This window comes from Cottoperca gobio, chromosome 1, assembly GCF_900634415.1.
Source record: "Cottoperca gobio chromosome 1, fCotGob3.1, whole genome shotgun sequence".
NCBI lineage: Eukaryota > Metazoa > Chordata > Actinopteri > Perciformes > Bovichtidae > Cottoperca > Cottoperca gobio.
In genome coordinates this window covers 14,803,435-14,819,624 of record NC_041355.1, presented here as the reverse complement: position 1 = coordinate 14,819,624, position 16,190 = coordinate 14,803,435, and the positions used below count along the sequence as shown (strand labels likewise).

General features: G+C 39.1%; 1 protein-coding gene across 2 annotated transcripts in view; it reads right to left on the bottom strand.

The window, feature by feature from the left end:
* Positions 1 to 205: 205 nt before the first annotated feature.
* The window catches only part of LOC115008900 (cytoplasmic phosphatidylinositol transfer protein 1-like), a 70,763-nt gene continuing 54,778 nt past the window's right edge, over positions 206 to 16,190 (bottom strand). Inside the window, exons 6-10 of one of the 2 annotated variants that reach the window (XM_029432798.1) lie at positions 9,061 to 9,156; positions 8,266 to 8,421; positions 7,591 to 7,654; positions 4,537 to 4,676; positions 3,920 to 4,057 (exon numbers count right to left, since the gene is read on the bottom strand). In XM_029432798.1, the coding sequence (XP_029288658.1) occupies positions 4,052 to 4,057; positions 4,537 to 4,676; positions 7,591 to 7,654; positions 8,266 to 8,421; positions 9,061 to 9,156 (462 nt within the window). In that variant the 3' untranslated portion in view covers positions 3,920 to 4,051. Of the gene's footprint in view, positions 4,058 to 4,536; positions 4,677 to 7,590; positions 7,655 to 8,265; positions 8,422 to 9,060; positions 9,157 to 16,190 lie in introns of both variants that reach the window. The other variant, XM_029432791.1, reaches the window with a different exon arrangement.

The following is a 16,190-nucleotide window of genomic DNA, read 5'->3' as shown; positions in this document are numbered from 1 at the left end:
TGTTTAGGGCGAAATGTTCCTTTAAATGGTTGGACCAGATGCATGCTTTAGTAATTAATATTACCATCCGCTGGTGGTTAAGAGGGCACATATAAGGTGTCACCAGGGCCCATGCAGTTACTGTTAACCTGCAAGCTGCTCAGTATGGTGTTCATGGAGAGTGTGTGTGAAACGTGCATGCAGAACATAAAGAATAATAACATTGTTGCAATAGCTAGTAAAGTTTATTTGTCTATTTCAGAAAAAGTTAAACAATAATTACAACAAAGAACCAAATTAATTTCAAAAGGAAGTAAAAATATAACACATACAATAATAGTTAAAAGTGGAAGAACTAAGAGCGACTTCCAGCAGCCGAACACGAATGGCACCTCTGGGTCCTATTTCGCAAAGCAGGGTTAATGTAGAAAGCTGGAAAACCAGAACCACAACTGATCTCCAACACCTAGAGAAGGCTGTTCCTGGGTTCACTCAGAGCACTTCAGTACAGCTAACTTAGTGATCCTGGTTGGTGAGACAGGTCCCAGTTATCAGGAGACAGTAAAACAGCCTGGCCGAATGCAAACTGCATCAGGGGGAAGGGAGGAGGAGCGAAAAGCTTGGTCCTTTTATCCAAAGAAATAATGAGAACCTCATTTAGATTTTTCCTTCAAACAATACAGCAACCACAAATTCAAAGTACAGCATGTTTACTACAAAAAGAAAGAAACAGAAAAGCCAATCACCTCTCAATCACCGTGGCAAGTAAACGTCAAAGCAGCCACCCCACTAAAAAGAAAAGCTTAATTTTGTTTTACAACTTGTACAAAATAATTTGTTGCACCGCAGGGTCACCAAAAGCAACTGGAGAGTCAAAAGTGCACCACTACAATGAGGAATTTTGATACTCGATTGAAAGACTAAACATGGAGGAATTCAGTATCCTTAATTGGTGACGATGACTTCCTAGATTAAAACAAACTTTTAATTCATTTCTGTGGAGACATCATCCTTATCGCACAAACACTAAAGTATATCCTTCTCTGTCTCTGTCTATTTGAAATCGTTTAGCACATTCATGTCACTTCAGTAATGCAACTTGGATTCAGAACAGATTCAATGTAAGAAGCCTACTACATCAGTCATTAAGAACAATATTTAAAATACCTAATATGTTACTCTTTTAAACAGAGCAGAGTTTAACAGTTGAATATTATCTTGCATTATTAATAATAGCTCAGGGTAGCTCAAACATATCCCTGGATCTGTGTGTTCCTGACAAGAGTGATGGTCAATACCAGAGTTGTAAGTAAGTATAATCTATACATAATAGAACAACGGGGCTAATAACTGGTATATAACATTTTTCATCCTCAAAAGGCAAAGACAAAAGCTACAGTTACAGATAAATACCTACAGTTGTTTACAGTTGTTTTAACAAAAGCAAGTGAGAAACTGTACATAATATTAACACTATTTTATGGCAAGACAACTGAGGACTCTTTCCTCGATTTGCATCCTTCGAAGTCACTATGTTGTATTATAGGACTTTGGTCCAACAAAACCAACAAGACTGTTATGTAACACATTTCTTCATTGTCAAATAAGGTGTCAAAGACCGGAAAGTGCAAAATGCATTTGCGCTGTAAAGTTAATTGGTATGAAAAAGGGAAAAAAAAGTACCAATTTCCAAAAATATAAAAACAAGTAAGCCCTGATACTTAAGAGTTTGATGATGTAGTTTGATATGATTAATTCGATCTGATTATAGTTCAACTACTATATTATGTGGCTGAAGCCCATTTTCATTCTTGGTTGAATTAAATTAATTTGAGATAGAAAACGGGCAAAGTAATGCAATAAAATGTTGTGTTTCTATAGATGAAATATAAGAGATTTTGGTTTACTCACATGTAGGTGATGATACAATAGTTGCATGCAGAGGCACTGAGTTGAAAGAGTTTGTAGGCCTATATTCTCTGGGCATGCTTACGTTTCACTCAAAATCAGCTTTTTCTATTATACAAAATTAGTACAGAGCTTCCAGAGTTGGCATTCACTTTTTTTCCCCCCATACGGTTGCATCACCAAATATACTGTACCAATCCATTCATTTACAGCATGTACATATACTTCACATAATATGAATATATGTTGTGAACATTCCATGCAGCATTAAAAAACCTTTCTCTGAGTAATTTAATTGTGCGGGAAAAAACGGGGTTCAAAGAATAACTTGCTGTCCTTTAGGGGTTTAGATGGTAACAAGCAGTACAAGCCCAGCACAAATAAAAGAGCTCTGCAAAAGGATGTTCCCATTTCAAAATAATTTTCCACGCCCACCAAAGCACTAGCTCAGTATTACCAACCAGCACTGGCAAAGTAAAAAGTACACTATGCAGCTAACGAAGCACATACTCAAGTCAGCTTTTTGCATGTGCCCTAGTCCTCAAAACAAGCTTTGAGTTGTAATTACCTCCACTGTGCACAAAGATCAGTCAATGCTTAAAAACTCCCCAAAAATGGCCTTTTTCCTACACATGACAATAAAGTGATTTGCTGATTTGATAAAATTGAATCACGTTTATGTCACGTGAGATGTCCAGCATTAGTTTCAGACAACATTTTACTTACTTTTGTGTTGTACTGACCTCTCAGTCAACTTGAGTAAGACATATGCTGTAATAAACTTCAACGTCAAGAAATGACATTTTAGAATCATTAAACTGTCATGCTAAAACCGCAATTGCAGATATAACAACAGCTTAAGGTACGTTACTGCTAATATGCAAATGCTCCAAGGTTTCTGATGTGTAAACATTTCAAGGGTTAAGTAGACCGGTAGAGTACATACAATAGTTGCTGCATTGTAATATATGTGGAGGTATAAAATGTGGCTGTTTGGCAATAAGCAGGGAGAGAAAGGTACAGTAATATCCCTGCCTTTAGAGTGTGAGCCGGGTAATCGGGGAGACCTGAGGTGTAAGCTCTCCATGATTGTACTGATCTTGCATCTGTTGTATAATTGGAGTTTGGGATGGAAAGGATGCATGCAATCTGATCCGTGGGCCAGTTTGTACGGCTCAGGAAACAGTTGCTTTCTGTTATGAGGGTACTTGGCTGGCTTTCTGGTGTGTGTTACACTAAAATATTAGGTCTACTGTGCTACTCTAGTTTGACTCATTGATTTAATTTGATTTAATTTCTAACGTAATACATACAGTCATTTTACAGACTAAAAAAGGACAATATTTGTCAGGTACTCATTTGCGCACATCGTCAAAACTAATAAACACCACTGGCTCTGTGGCGCTAAGGCAACTACTTCATAGTTTAACAGCTTGAAACCAATCAGCATGCTGATTGAAGAAAACACTAAGAATAATTTATTCATATCCCACTCAACAAAACTAATTAGGGATGCACTTTGTTTTGATTCGACATAACGTTATAATAGATGAGACATGTGACTGGCTCGTGGACGTGAGCCACATCAGGGTGGCTAAGCCTACAGCTGCCTGGATCAGTGATACTGACATGGACTTTTATTATGATTCTGACTGTTGTGTGTCCAGGATTATGGCAAATCATTGGATATGGCTAAAGAACATGAATGTCTGGCCACTGGTGTTTGGAGGTTAGGCTAGTCTCGTTGAGTTACTAAGACAATGGGGTTGGGGGAATAAGTAAAGCACGGGGTGGAAAAAGACAAGGTCCCTCTACTGCTCGTCCATCTCAGCATTATCAGAGTTGGAGGAGGGTGGTGTGGATGATTCGAGGTTGTTTGAAACGGTTAGTGGGCTCAGGGTAGAGCCCTGGGGATCGCCACTTGGGGCAGGGTCGGTAAGGGTCAGGGTTTCCGGAGCAGACTTTTTGCGGGGTCGGTCCTTGGTGACAGAGAGGGACTCAGGCGCATCTGTACACATGGGGGTGGTGGGGGCGCTGGCGGGGCCGGTGAGGGAACAGGAGGACAGGGGCGTCTCGCTGATGGAGATCGACGGCGGAAAAATCCCAATCTTCTGGTTGGTGGCCTCCTGGATGGTGCGCTCAAACTCTCTCACCTCATCCATTGTCATGTCTGGATTGGAAAAAGATCAATTGAGACAAATAAGAGGAAGAGAAGGGAAATTCTATTTTTGGTTTATTCTTTGTGACAATTTCAGAGAAAAAAAGCTTTAAACTGTAGCTTTCCATAACTTCATTATTAAAGCCATAGGCATATCCAATAAACACACATCAAAGTCCGAACAGCACTGAAAAAAAACACATATTCAAAAACAAGTAGTATTTTTCGTAAGCTTGCATTGTTTTATTTTAATTTACCAAAATGTTTGAAGAGTCTATTTGTGTTGCCTTATGTTTGTTAGATACCTTTTATTATTATTATATTCCTTACATACCTAACAGTTCATGTATGAATCGTTTGACTCAATGTAGAACAGGATGAGGAGATGTATGTGGAAAGTTATTTGCAACTTTTATTCACAGTCACCAACGGGTCAAGTATGAGACAGAATTGGGGCAATGGAGTGAAGAAACAATGAAAAAGACACATACGCTTGCTTTGTCATGGATCTCTATGTCATCCAGTGAAGATGGGTTTGTTGTGGAATGCTCTTGCTGCTCATGGCAAACTTTAATGTTGGTTTTCTCATGCATTTGTCTCTCGTAATCCCGCACGTCATCCAAAGTCATATCTGGAAGAAGGAGGAGGGGTGGAACGAGGGTCGAAATGTTGTTTACTACTCTAAAATGGTGCTCCAGTTGACGAATAGTTGGGGGAGGAGAGGGTTAGGTGGCAAAGGTGCATTCCATGCATGAGTATAGCGTGTTTAACGGATGATATAAGCTGTTTTAGGAATAAAGCTTTAGAGGTCAAAGTGCGAGGTTCCCATGACCCAGAGAGTATAAGGGGAGAGAGATGAAAAAATCAGAGCCACACCATGAAGGAGGGAGAAAGGAAGGTCACAAATGTTTCAAGGTTAAGGAAAAGCATGAACCACACCCAAAGGAAGGAGGTTGGATAATTGGAAGGACAAGAAAGCCAGACCTTATTCTCCGGGCAAAATCATTCAACATGTGAAAAGATTTCGGGAGGTTTCCAAGCATCCAGGTTGTAAGGAGTTGTGAGAAGGGTTAGTGGTTATAGAGAGGAGAGGCGAGGAGTATGGTTCACGGCAAAGATAAAGGGCTTGTTATCTTTATGCCCCACAGCTATGGAAAAGGCTCAACAGCTAAGTGAGTAAATTTGTTGCAGCCACTTATGGCTACAAACAGGGCTGCCTCTTGTGTAACCAGATTCTCAGAGAACCATGAAGAGGCAGCTTTCATGGTTTCAGTAAGCGTATCATTCTTTCAATTATTCCTTCATGAAATTGCAGCATTTCTGGCAAAGTTTATACCCATTTACAAGCATAAACTGGCATTTTTCATGCTTTATATTTGGCTTTAATATGAAATATAGAGCCAAATATAGTTAAAAGTATTAAAACAGATACATCAGCACTGTGACTACTCTTGGCTCTCAATAAAATTATGTAGAAGAATTTTAATAAACTGATGTAGAAGAATTTCTCCAACATGAAAGAGTTTAAGAGTCATTTTAAATCGAGCAGGTTTCATGTAAAACAAACACTGAACGTGCCAGCACGCGGCAGTATATTGTTTGTCATTAGTGGGTTAGTGGTGATACCAGGTAGAGGATCCATGCTGTAGGACAGGGGTCGGGAACCTTTTTGCCTTTTTAAATGTATTCCCTTGAGAGCCATATATTTAATAAAATTGAATGCAACTTTATGCGTACATTTTTATAACATTGATATTACTAATAGCGCTATCAGTATTTCATTGAACAGGTGCTCTTTTATTAAATAAACTAAACGCTTATGTTATTTATCTAATTTATGTGCACGTTTCAATGTGTACTGCACGGGTGTCAAACTCAAGGCCACAATTATATCCGGCCCGTGAGAAAATATCATGTCTATCATAACTGGCCCGCCGGTTTTGGTAATTAAATCAAGGTATGGCACAACCACGGGAAAATACATATTCTGAACATGGCGGTGCGATGGCTGAGTCGAGGGAAAGTGCTGAATAGATTTTTCGAGTTGCGTGAGGAAATCTGCCAGTTTTAGGAAAGCAGGATACCACAGATCTCTGGGACGAAAAGTGACGATGTGAGCTGGCCTTTTTGTGCGACATAACGAAGCATCTCACTATTAAACCTGCAGCTTCAGGGCCGTGTGATCACAGACATGTGTGATGCAGTGAGAGCGTTCCAAGCCGAGCTGCCTGTGGGAGACTCTGATGCAGCAAGGAAATTTTGGTCACTGCGTGTTTCAAAACACTGACAAACCATCTCCACCGCTGTGTTCCCGACTGCGCATTCTGCTGATGAACTGAACGCATTTGCCGACTCTCTAGCTCAGAAATTAAAATTGAACTGCTCAGCAACCCGTTTGCAGTTGACGTGGAAACAGCACATGTGAACATCCAAATGGAGCTGATTGACCTCCAGTGTAACGAGGCAAAGTATGACTCTGTGTGCGCTGCACAGTTTCCAAGCTTCATCCCAGAAACGATGCCTCAACCCTCCTTCATGCCGCTCAGATGCTTTGCATGTTTGGAAGCACAAACCTGTGTGAGCAGCTTTTCTCTGTGATGAAGATGAACAAAAACCCACACAAGAGTCGTCTCACTGATGCACACCTTCACTCACTGAGGGTTTCCACAGAACCCCAAACATTAAACTGGCAGCTCAGAAAAGATTCCAAACATCTGGCTCTGACACATGTGCATACTTGGAGAACGTATCCTACCTAAATGTGTGCCATATCTTTTTGCACTTTATCCAATATGTCTATCCTGTTCAATAAATGTGGACCGGTGTTTGGCCCTCGACGTAGTCCCAGTTTTGAATTGTGGCCCTCTCTGTGATTGAGTTTGACACCCCTAGTCTACTGCTTGCTTTGCTCAGTTTCTCCTCTGCTGTTTCGCGAAGGGCGGGGCTACAGTGACCTACAGCCAGAGACAGAGCGGAGAAAAGGAGAGGGGAGAACTAAAAACAAAATCTGCTGCTAAATGTTTTTACTTTAAAATGTATAGTATAATTATTTATTACATGTTTGTATCTGCGAGCCATATTGCATCATCGAAAGAGCCATAGGTTCCCGACCCCTGCTGTAGGAGAATGAGCAGGACTGGCAGTGACCGGGTTAGATGCGGGTGGAGTGATTTTTCATGCACACTGGTAAATAAACAGTTATCCATAGTGATTTGTATAATCAAAGTAACTATGACAGTGCTTATATTTTAAAGAAAAGAAGTAACATTACACTTGAAAAAAGGTTGTAAATTGAAGTACATACAATATAAATACATGGAAAATGTAAAGGTCTTACGAACGATTTATGCATTTCTTAAATGTTGACGTAAGCAGTTATTCACAATATAAGACGATGAAGAGGGATTGATTTCATCTATGAATTTATAAAATAAAGATGCTCCATACTTCTTTATATAGGAAATCTAAATGCTATTGTGTAGGCAGAGCATTCATGATAACTGTGTTTAGAGAGCAGGACTGTAGAAAAAGGGGGATAGACCTACCAATCCACTCATCCACCCAGGCAAATGCCTGTCTATGTCCCAGCAGCAGCACATCCCGAACCACCTGTAACATAACACAATGACGGTCAGAGAATATTTACTCAGTGACAATAGTAATGCATAACTGTTTTTAGAAGAGCCTCTTGTCTTTAGGTTTGAACATTAGAATTTAGCTCAGTGGCTACAAGTACTTTAACCAGCTGCCTCAGAACAACCTTAGATCATTGCTTTTTAACTAGAAAAGTGCACTCAGCAGAGTGCAGATCTCTGCCGTGTGTGTCCCCCGTTCCCCCAAAACATAGAAGAGCTGAATTAAACTTTAGTGGATCATAATCGGGTATGCAATTAATCTGCAGAGCTCCAGGTCAAAATGAGACAAATGTTGGTCTTTCAAAAACTGTGAATCACCGCAAACACGAAAATGTGCACAAGAAATATTAGGCTGATCCAGTTATATACAAGATTAGTTGCGGACAGACAGTCAGACAGATACCCACACACACATACCCCCATCCTTTCGCCTGCCGGAGATAATAACAATAACCAAATGGTTTGAGAGACTTGGCCAAGCAAAGAAGTACAGATGCGAAGATTTATTTCTGCAACTTAAAGCCGAAGGTTCAACGTGAATGGAAAATGGAAGATTTGACATTCATCCCATGAGCGACCTCTCACCTTGTGTACAAACTGCTCCACACGTGTCTGCAGACCCCAAACCTCAAACTTGACGGTGACCAGCTTGTACGAGCACATGACGGGATCCTCGGTGTCCCTCCAGCCCTCCTGAAGAATCCCTCGTGACGTCTTATCCGACTTGAAATATCGCAGGTCCTGTAAATTATGGAAAAGTAAAACACAAGCACGTTTAATATTACAATAATTAACCCAAACCTTCAGGCATCGTTGTTTCCGCACCCCAGCGGATAGACATCAGGGAGCTCCTTAAATTACATGCACAGCTGAATGCCAGTATTAAATACCATTTGCATTAACCCCTCTGGTCCTTGGAGTATCTCTATCCAGACTCATTAGAGCTGAGGCAATCTGTTATCAAGCAGCTCTGAAGACAATTACCAGTTCTCACACTTCGCAGACTCTGAAGTATGAAACGCTTTCAGATTTCAGATGAATGCTGAGATGAGAGAGGCATATAAAGCCGAAAAGGCAGGTGCTAGACAAGTGGGGTTGAAGTCCCTAAAGCGAGTGTTTGTGACTCAATATAACATTTAACAGATAATAATATAAAGTAAAATATTATATTCCTTGTGAAGATCCTCATATAGATAGAAGAGTTTTTGCACTGGAAGCGATTAGATATAAAACAATTTAGCTGCAGAGACAATCACAATATGAATATCAAAATTGCTTTGTTTTTAGAACATTTACATTTCAAAACTACACTTACACCTCTCCAGTAGTGTTAATTTGCAATAGCCATGAGCATGCACACTCACACCTCCACAAGCTCACCTCAGACTCTTTATAGTAGCGCTCGGGGATCTCATCGTAGGCGATGTCGATGAAACACACCTCCCTCTCTTGCTCCTTCAGCTCGGTGTCAAAGATCTGAAAGCACAAAACTGATCGGTTTGCCAGCGCTCACTGCGGTCTCTGCCTGCCAATCAGAGTAGCCTCCTCACAAATATAAATACGCCTGAGAAATGTGTCTTTCCAAAGGTTACATCATCACATATGTGGCTAGCAAAACCTGCCTTTCTGCTTGACTCGAAAGTTGGAAATTATTCATACTGTTACTACCGCTTGACTGTGCATCTTGTTACTCTCTGTCCCACAGCCAAACAGTAGCACACGTTGTACTTGCTTATATAACCTTTAGGTGGTGCTCTGTGCCCATGTCTTTTATTGTTGCCAAATAATAATAATAATAATAATAAGCTATATTTGTATTGCACCTTTCATACAAGAATTGCAGCCCAAAGTGCTTCACAGCAAAAACATAACAATTAGTACAAGAATAGACAGAATAAGAGCATTTACAGTACAATAATCACAGTGTTGATGTAAATGAAGTGGTCTGAAGTACCATTATAAAAATAGCAGAATTAAAATAGTATAAAATAGCTGAATTAAAATAATATAATATAGCAGAATTAAAATTGTATAAAAATAGCCCTAACCAAGAGCATAATGTTTTTTTTTTTGTTTTTTTTAAATGAAATAACTTAAAGTACACGAGAAAGAAAAATGAGATACAGCAATTACTTGCAAAATATACAGAATGCAGAGTACAGAGTACATATGTAACCCTAAAAATAATAAGACAAATAAATTTTGAAAAAGTTAAAACCAAATAAAACAAACCCAACCCTCCCTCCCAGACATATAAACACTCAGACAAAGACGCACACACACACACACACACACACACACACACACACACACACACCAGGTGTTCGCTGATGGGTGCCGGCACTCAAATTGTATAAAAATAGCTGAATTAAAACAGCAGATAAAATAGTAGAATTAAAATAGTATAAAATAACATTGGAATTCATGCCTAGTTTCCCTATCTGTGCAGTACTTAACGACCCTACTGCCGGGAAATCACATTCATCACACCATTCTTGTAAATGTTTTAAACTGTCAGAGCCATATTTTGAAAGCATGAGATCAACAATGGGCCCCTGTGGCCTTTCAACTGGTTTACTCCCTTCCCTCCAATACACATTTATCAGAGAAACTTCCTCTTTTTCCCGTGGTAAAACAGTCTATTTGATCTCAGGCTTTTCAAAAATACACACTCTGAAATTCATCTCAGTTACCTTTACACATTCAATGTTAAAAATTTCTGAAATAATTTAAATTAGTTTAAAGTGGCACCATTAAAAGGCTAAGATAAAAATATATAAAATATCACCATTAAAAGGCTAAGATAAAAATATATAAAATATCACCATTAAAAGGCTAAAGTAAAGAGATATAAAATATCACAATTAAAAGGCTAAAGTAAAGAGATATAAAATATCACTATTAAAAGGCTAAAGTAAAGAGATATAAAATATCACCATTAAAAGGCTAAGATAAAAAGATATAAAATATCACCATTAAAAGGCTAAAGTAAAGAGATATAAAATATCACAATTAAAAGGCTAAAGTAAAGAGATATAAAATATCACTATCAAAAGGCTAAAATAAAAAGATGTAAAATATCACTATTAAAAGGCTAGAGTAAAGAGATATAAAATATCACTATTAAAAGGCTAAAGTAAAGAGATATGTTTTTAGCTTACTTTTGAAGATATTGAGCGAGCTTGCCTCCCTAATGTCTGCAGGTAAAGTGTTCCATAGCTTTGGTGCATAATTGCTAAAGGCTGCATCCCCAATTTTCTTTTGGATGTTTCTGGGAACATTTAATAAACCAGTAGTGGATGATCGTAATGTTCTTGGGGGTACATAGTTTATTAGAGAGTTGGCAGTGTAACTTGGTGCTGTTCCGTTTAGGGCTTTGTATACAAGAAGGAGGACCTTAAAGTCAATTCTAAAAGTTACTGGAAGCCAGTGTAGAGTGGCTAACACTGGTCTCTCCTCTTGGTTCTAGTCAGCAGCCTCGCTGCAGCGTTCTGGATGAGCTGAAGTCTCTCCGTTGTTTTTTTTGGGAGGCCGGTGAAGAGTGCATTACAGTAATCGAGTCGGCTTGAGATAAAAGCATGGATTAGTTTTTCAGCAAATGACACAGTACTGATTGCAATTACTACAAGTGTGCAACCCTCTTATTTCCTTCTTAGTTTTGAGTATTCTTATTCTTATTATTCTTGATTAGTTATCATGCTGTTGCTTATATGGACCTTCTTACTACAATAAATCAAGAATGAATGTATATACTTTTACATAAATGCATATATATATTTATCAATTCATCAATCCACCTATAGTCATGCAGCCCATTTATATACTAGTACACACACACACCCACGCACACACCCACACACAATCTTGCATGAGTATCCTTGAAGTGAGCTCTCACTACAGTTCCTGCCATATAGCCACAAGGGAAAGTCTGTGTCTGTGTTAAATTGAGGTTAGAGGCCACATGCTTATGTTCACATGCATTATATGTTATGTTCAACAATTGGCCCCTAACACGTTTGAGCAAAAACATTGCTCTCTATGACAAGCACAAGTCTAGTGTAGTGTAAATGTTTTATTACAATAGAAGTCTAAATATGTTATTCAGTCATTTTAAATCTTGGAATCACATGGAAATAATGCTCTATAATAAGTATAGGTACATTTTCTGTATTATAAATGTATATATTTTGCCAAGTATCTTACATAAAAATCTTAACTAATGCAGCGTATGTTTATTTTTACTATTTGGTACATTATCAGTTGTTATATTACTTATTATTATCTTTCTTGTTCTTCTTTTTTAGCTTTGCTTCTCAGTTGAATGAGAACTTTCTCTCTCTGTAGATACAAACACTTCCTAGCCTCTCCTCCCCCTTCTCTCTCTCTCTCTCTCTCTCTCTCTCTCTCTCTCTCTCTCTCTCTCTCTCTCTCTCTCTCTCTCTCTCTCTCTCTTTCCCTTCTTTCCTCCCCTCCAAGGGTGCATTCTGTCATTTACAGTGTAGATGAGCATTGCTGGCACAATAAGGTTGATATGTCAGCCTGCATGAGTGCAGCCAAGCGACAGGAATGGAGACTGGGATGAAGAGAGGGGGGGAAGGGAGAGAGAGAGAGAGGAGAGAGGGGGAGGGAGGGAGAGAGGCAGAGGTGGATGAGAGGAGAAATGGAGGAGGTAAACAATGAAAAGGAGATGCAGTGGTGGGGGGAGGCCGCAGTAGGATAGTGTGTAATAAGAGGAGAGGGGGTCACAGGGGGAGAGAAAAATAAAGTGGAGAGGGACACAGTGGAAATGAATGCAGAGACTGGCAAGAAGAACCAAGGAGGAGGGAAGGTTATAAAAGGAGAGAAAAACATGGGGTAGTGTAATCGGTCTACGATGAGCATATCCACATCACTTTTTTGGTTTTACACACAAAGTAAAACTGAATACGATGTAAATTATCAGAGGTTTAAATAAAAGATCATAATTCACTGCAAGTGGGAAAATCTTCACTAACCCTTTCATTCTCTATCAGGCAAAAGTAACTTTTATAGAAACAAGTTAGTGTATTAAGAAGCCATTTTCCAATAACCTTTTTTTTGAATGACAACAGTTCCCCAGTGACATTCAGTTACACATAACCTTGTTTTGACTTGTAAATGTAGCACCCCTTAAGGCCAATTAGTATCATTTTGAAAATGGCAGAATGACATGACTGGAAAAAAAACCCTCCTACTTGTACCTTGATACTAACCATATTTATTTTCCTACTTCATGTAATCTAATGTACTAATGTAATTCATGACACATCTTATAGCATCTTATAGCATCACTGCTAATATCAATCTGAGTCCATACGTCCTGAGCTGCAACCCAATGCAATGCTACATGCTAATACTATGCACTAAGTATGCCAGCATTTGTTGGTACACTTCATTTGATCAGTTTTCCAGTGTGAATACACTACAAAGTCAAAACACAAGCAGATAGTACGATAGATGGTCATTTCAGTACACAGCAGAGAATCTGCAGCTCGGGCCTCTGAAGTCCGATAGCAATCACTGTCTCAATGAAATAAAAAAAGGATTGGACCGCAATTCATTATCCTCTAAAGAGAAAATACACATAAAACAGACCAATCTCATCCATGGCATGCATAAAAGATAATCATTAACTGAATAAAAATAAGTTGATATACAAACATTACAGCGCTTGCACGTTATTTAAGGAATAGATAAATGTTGTGCCGAACAGGGGGAACGCAGTGTATTGCATGTTATGTTGAGGATGGTCTTCTCATCTTGGAGTTTGTGATCTTGTGTCGCCTTGTGGAAAATCCAGAAAATTAAGAACATGTTTCCTGTGCAGGCAATTTCGAAGAATGCTCATATTAGATCTCAGTGAACTGGTTTCACTAGAGGCACGTGTGCATGTGTATGGCTTGGACTGCCTTTAATAATAATAGCTTGTAACTGTCTCTGAATGTGCATGACTTATTGACTGGCCGGCCATGTGTTATCACATGACAAAAAAAAGTCAAGGGTGCTGAAGGTTGGAAAAGCAAAACATGGCAAACGGAAAGAGAAAAGAAAATGAAACTCTGGAGAGATTACAAGAGCAGCAAGTGCCTGAGGACACATGTTAAAGCTTAATGTGCAAGTGTGTGTGGGTATGAGTGTGAGCGTATACACATGTGTGTCTGACACTGGATAGTACTGTGGAATTTTGCATGTCATGTACTGTTACTGCAGCCTCCTTTCAAACAGTGCATGAGTCCACTCACACGCCCACTCATTTCCTGTCCACATATCCACAATTTTCCTCCCTCACTTGCACCATTCCTTCTTTTTCATTCCTCCATCTTTAATTCCTTTCCTCTCAGTAGGTCCTTGTTTTTCCAGTTGTTCCTTCTTATAGACTTACACACAGTGTCAAGACACCCCGAGTGGACAGATGTATGTTGTGCCATCAGAACCCACAGAGAGAATGTTGTTATGTGAAACACAGCTGCTTTCATATTATTTCACAGCATCCACCAGCCTTTACAGCATGGTTATACAATTTCATAAAACATGCAAAGCGTCTTGTTTGTTTTGCCCTGAATATATTACACAAAGTAGTGCAGCTGTTTCATTGAATCATTGATTTGAATGTGTGCGTGTAGACCAGTGGTTCTTAACCTTTTTCGGGCCAGCGCCCCCCTATCCATTATCCAGGTCCCCCGCCCCCCCTCATCAAATAAAATGAAGGCTAATTGTCTCCCCTGAATTTTAATGTTGATTATTATTCTTAGTATTTATTATTTATATTACATATTGATTATATAAATCTTGTATTTAAATTCTTATATTATTTTTCTCTGCTATATTATGTTATTATAAAAAGTAACCCCAACGACCGGCGAAAATATCCAAGTTTTTTAAACGCACACAGCCTGAATCAGCAGTGAAGCAGATGTTAGCTCTGCTGCTACGAGCAGCCAGAGTGCAGCTCGTCTGCTGCTGGTCCAAGTCCCGACCAGAGCGTTAGTGCTTCACCATTAATTCCAATTAGTTTTATTCATGGTGTATCCCTGGAAAAACATTCATGCTTTCGAGCAATGGTGGCTGAGGGGGGCGGCGCAGTTTTTTTTTCAAGCAGCACTTTATCGCTCAGCAAAATAAAAATAAAAGTCTAAAAACAACACATGGTTTCCTGAACACTGGTCAGAATCAATTCAGAATTTGGTTTATTGCCAAGTAAATTTACACATACATGGACTTTTTTTTTTCAAATCTCACATTTAACAACATAGCAGAGCCTATAAAACAGGGGGGACCCTTTTTTCCTATCAAGGGCCATTTACATTTTTACAAAATCCTTCGAGGGCTGTACTAATTATTGAACTCATAACCTAAAGCTAAAATATTTAAGACACTTTCATGCTGTGCAAAAAAAGCAACTTTTTCATCCATGTATTTTTCTGTTTTATCTTTCATGTTTTTGTGTTACGCTCTGGAGAGAGCTGCTTATTGGGCCAAACTCCGCCGAAGAAAACAAACGCCCCCCAAAAACATATGAACGCCCCCCTTTCTAAGATATTGCTTCTAGCGCCCCCCGACGTTCTCTGAACGGCCCCTGGGGAACACTACACATTGAGAACCCCTGGTGTAGACGATGAAATCTATGTGCCCCTCTTATATCTAAACTCATATGACATACAAGTGTATCAAACTGTCTGGCATCTAAATAATCACACACACAAACACATGTTTATGCAACAGAACTGTGATTTGTCTCAGTTTTTATTCATGAAGTGCATTTGCTGTAGGCGATTTCTGTTAGATTTAATAAAAACAGTTTTTGATGTGTCACCTTGTCGTGTCTAATCAAACAAGAGTCAATCTAAAACATCACTACATGTTTATTGCACACTGACAGTCTGTCCATTTCTGTCTCCCCTTGAGTTTTATGAGTACATGTATAAACTACTCTGAGGCACATCAACAAGACACTTTGAGTGAAATTGGGAGCCATTCCTTGCTTATACAATCACCAAAATCACTGACATTTTGAAGCCAAATATGAAGACACGGTAACATTAACCTGCTGGCCGCCCAGCATGATATATTTCAAGCAATTTGTCTGTTGCACACTACCCTACCATTCTTCTTCCTCACTGTCAAGGCATTGGCAGCCTTTCATTTGATGAATAACGCTCCTATAAACTGGAGAGTGGAGTAAAATATAGAGGGAAAGAAAGTGAGGAGGCTAACAGCCCAAATTAAATTATCTGTCCAACAAGTGGAGCAGTTTTTGGCAGACTCTCAAGGCACATAGTATAGTTGGCATTATGATACAACAGGATTGCAAATGAGGGTCTGTGAGTTGCCAAATCTGTGCAAATGGTTTTACTCATGTAGGCTCCGCAGAGGTCTTGTTTTCGACCATATGTCTGCTATGAGATATTTTGTGTTTTAAATTGGCCTATTTTGCTGTACATATTTCTGAATAAGCAGGAAGACAGACAACATATGTATATTAGGCTCTAACT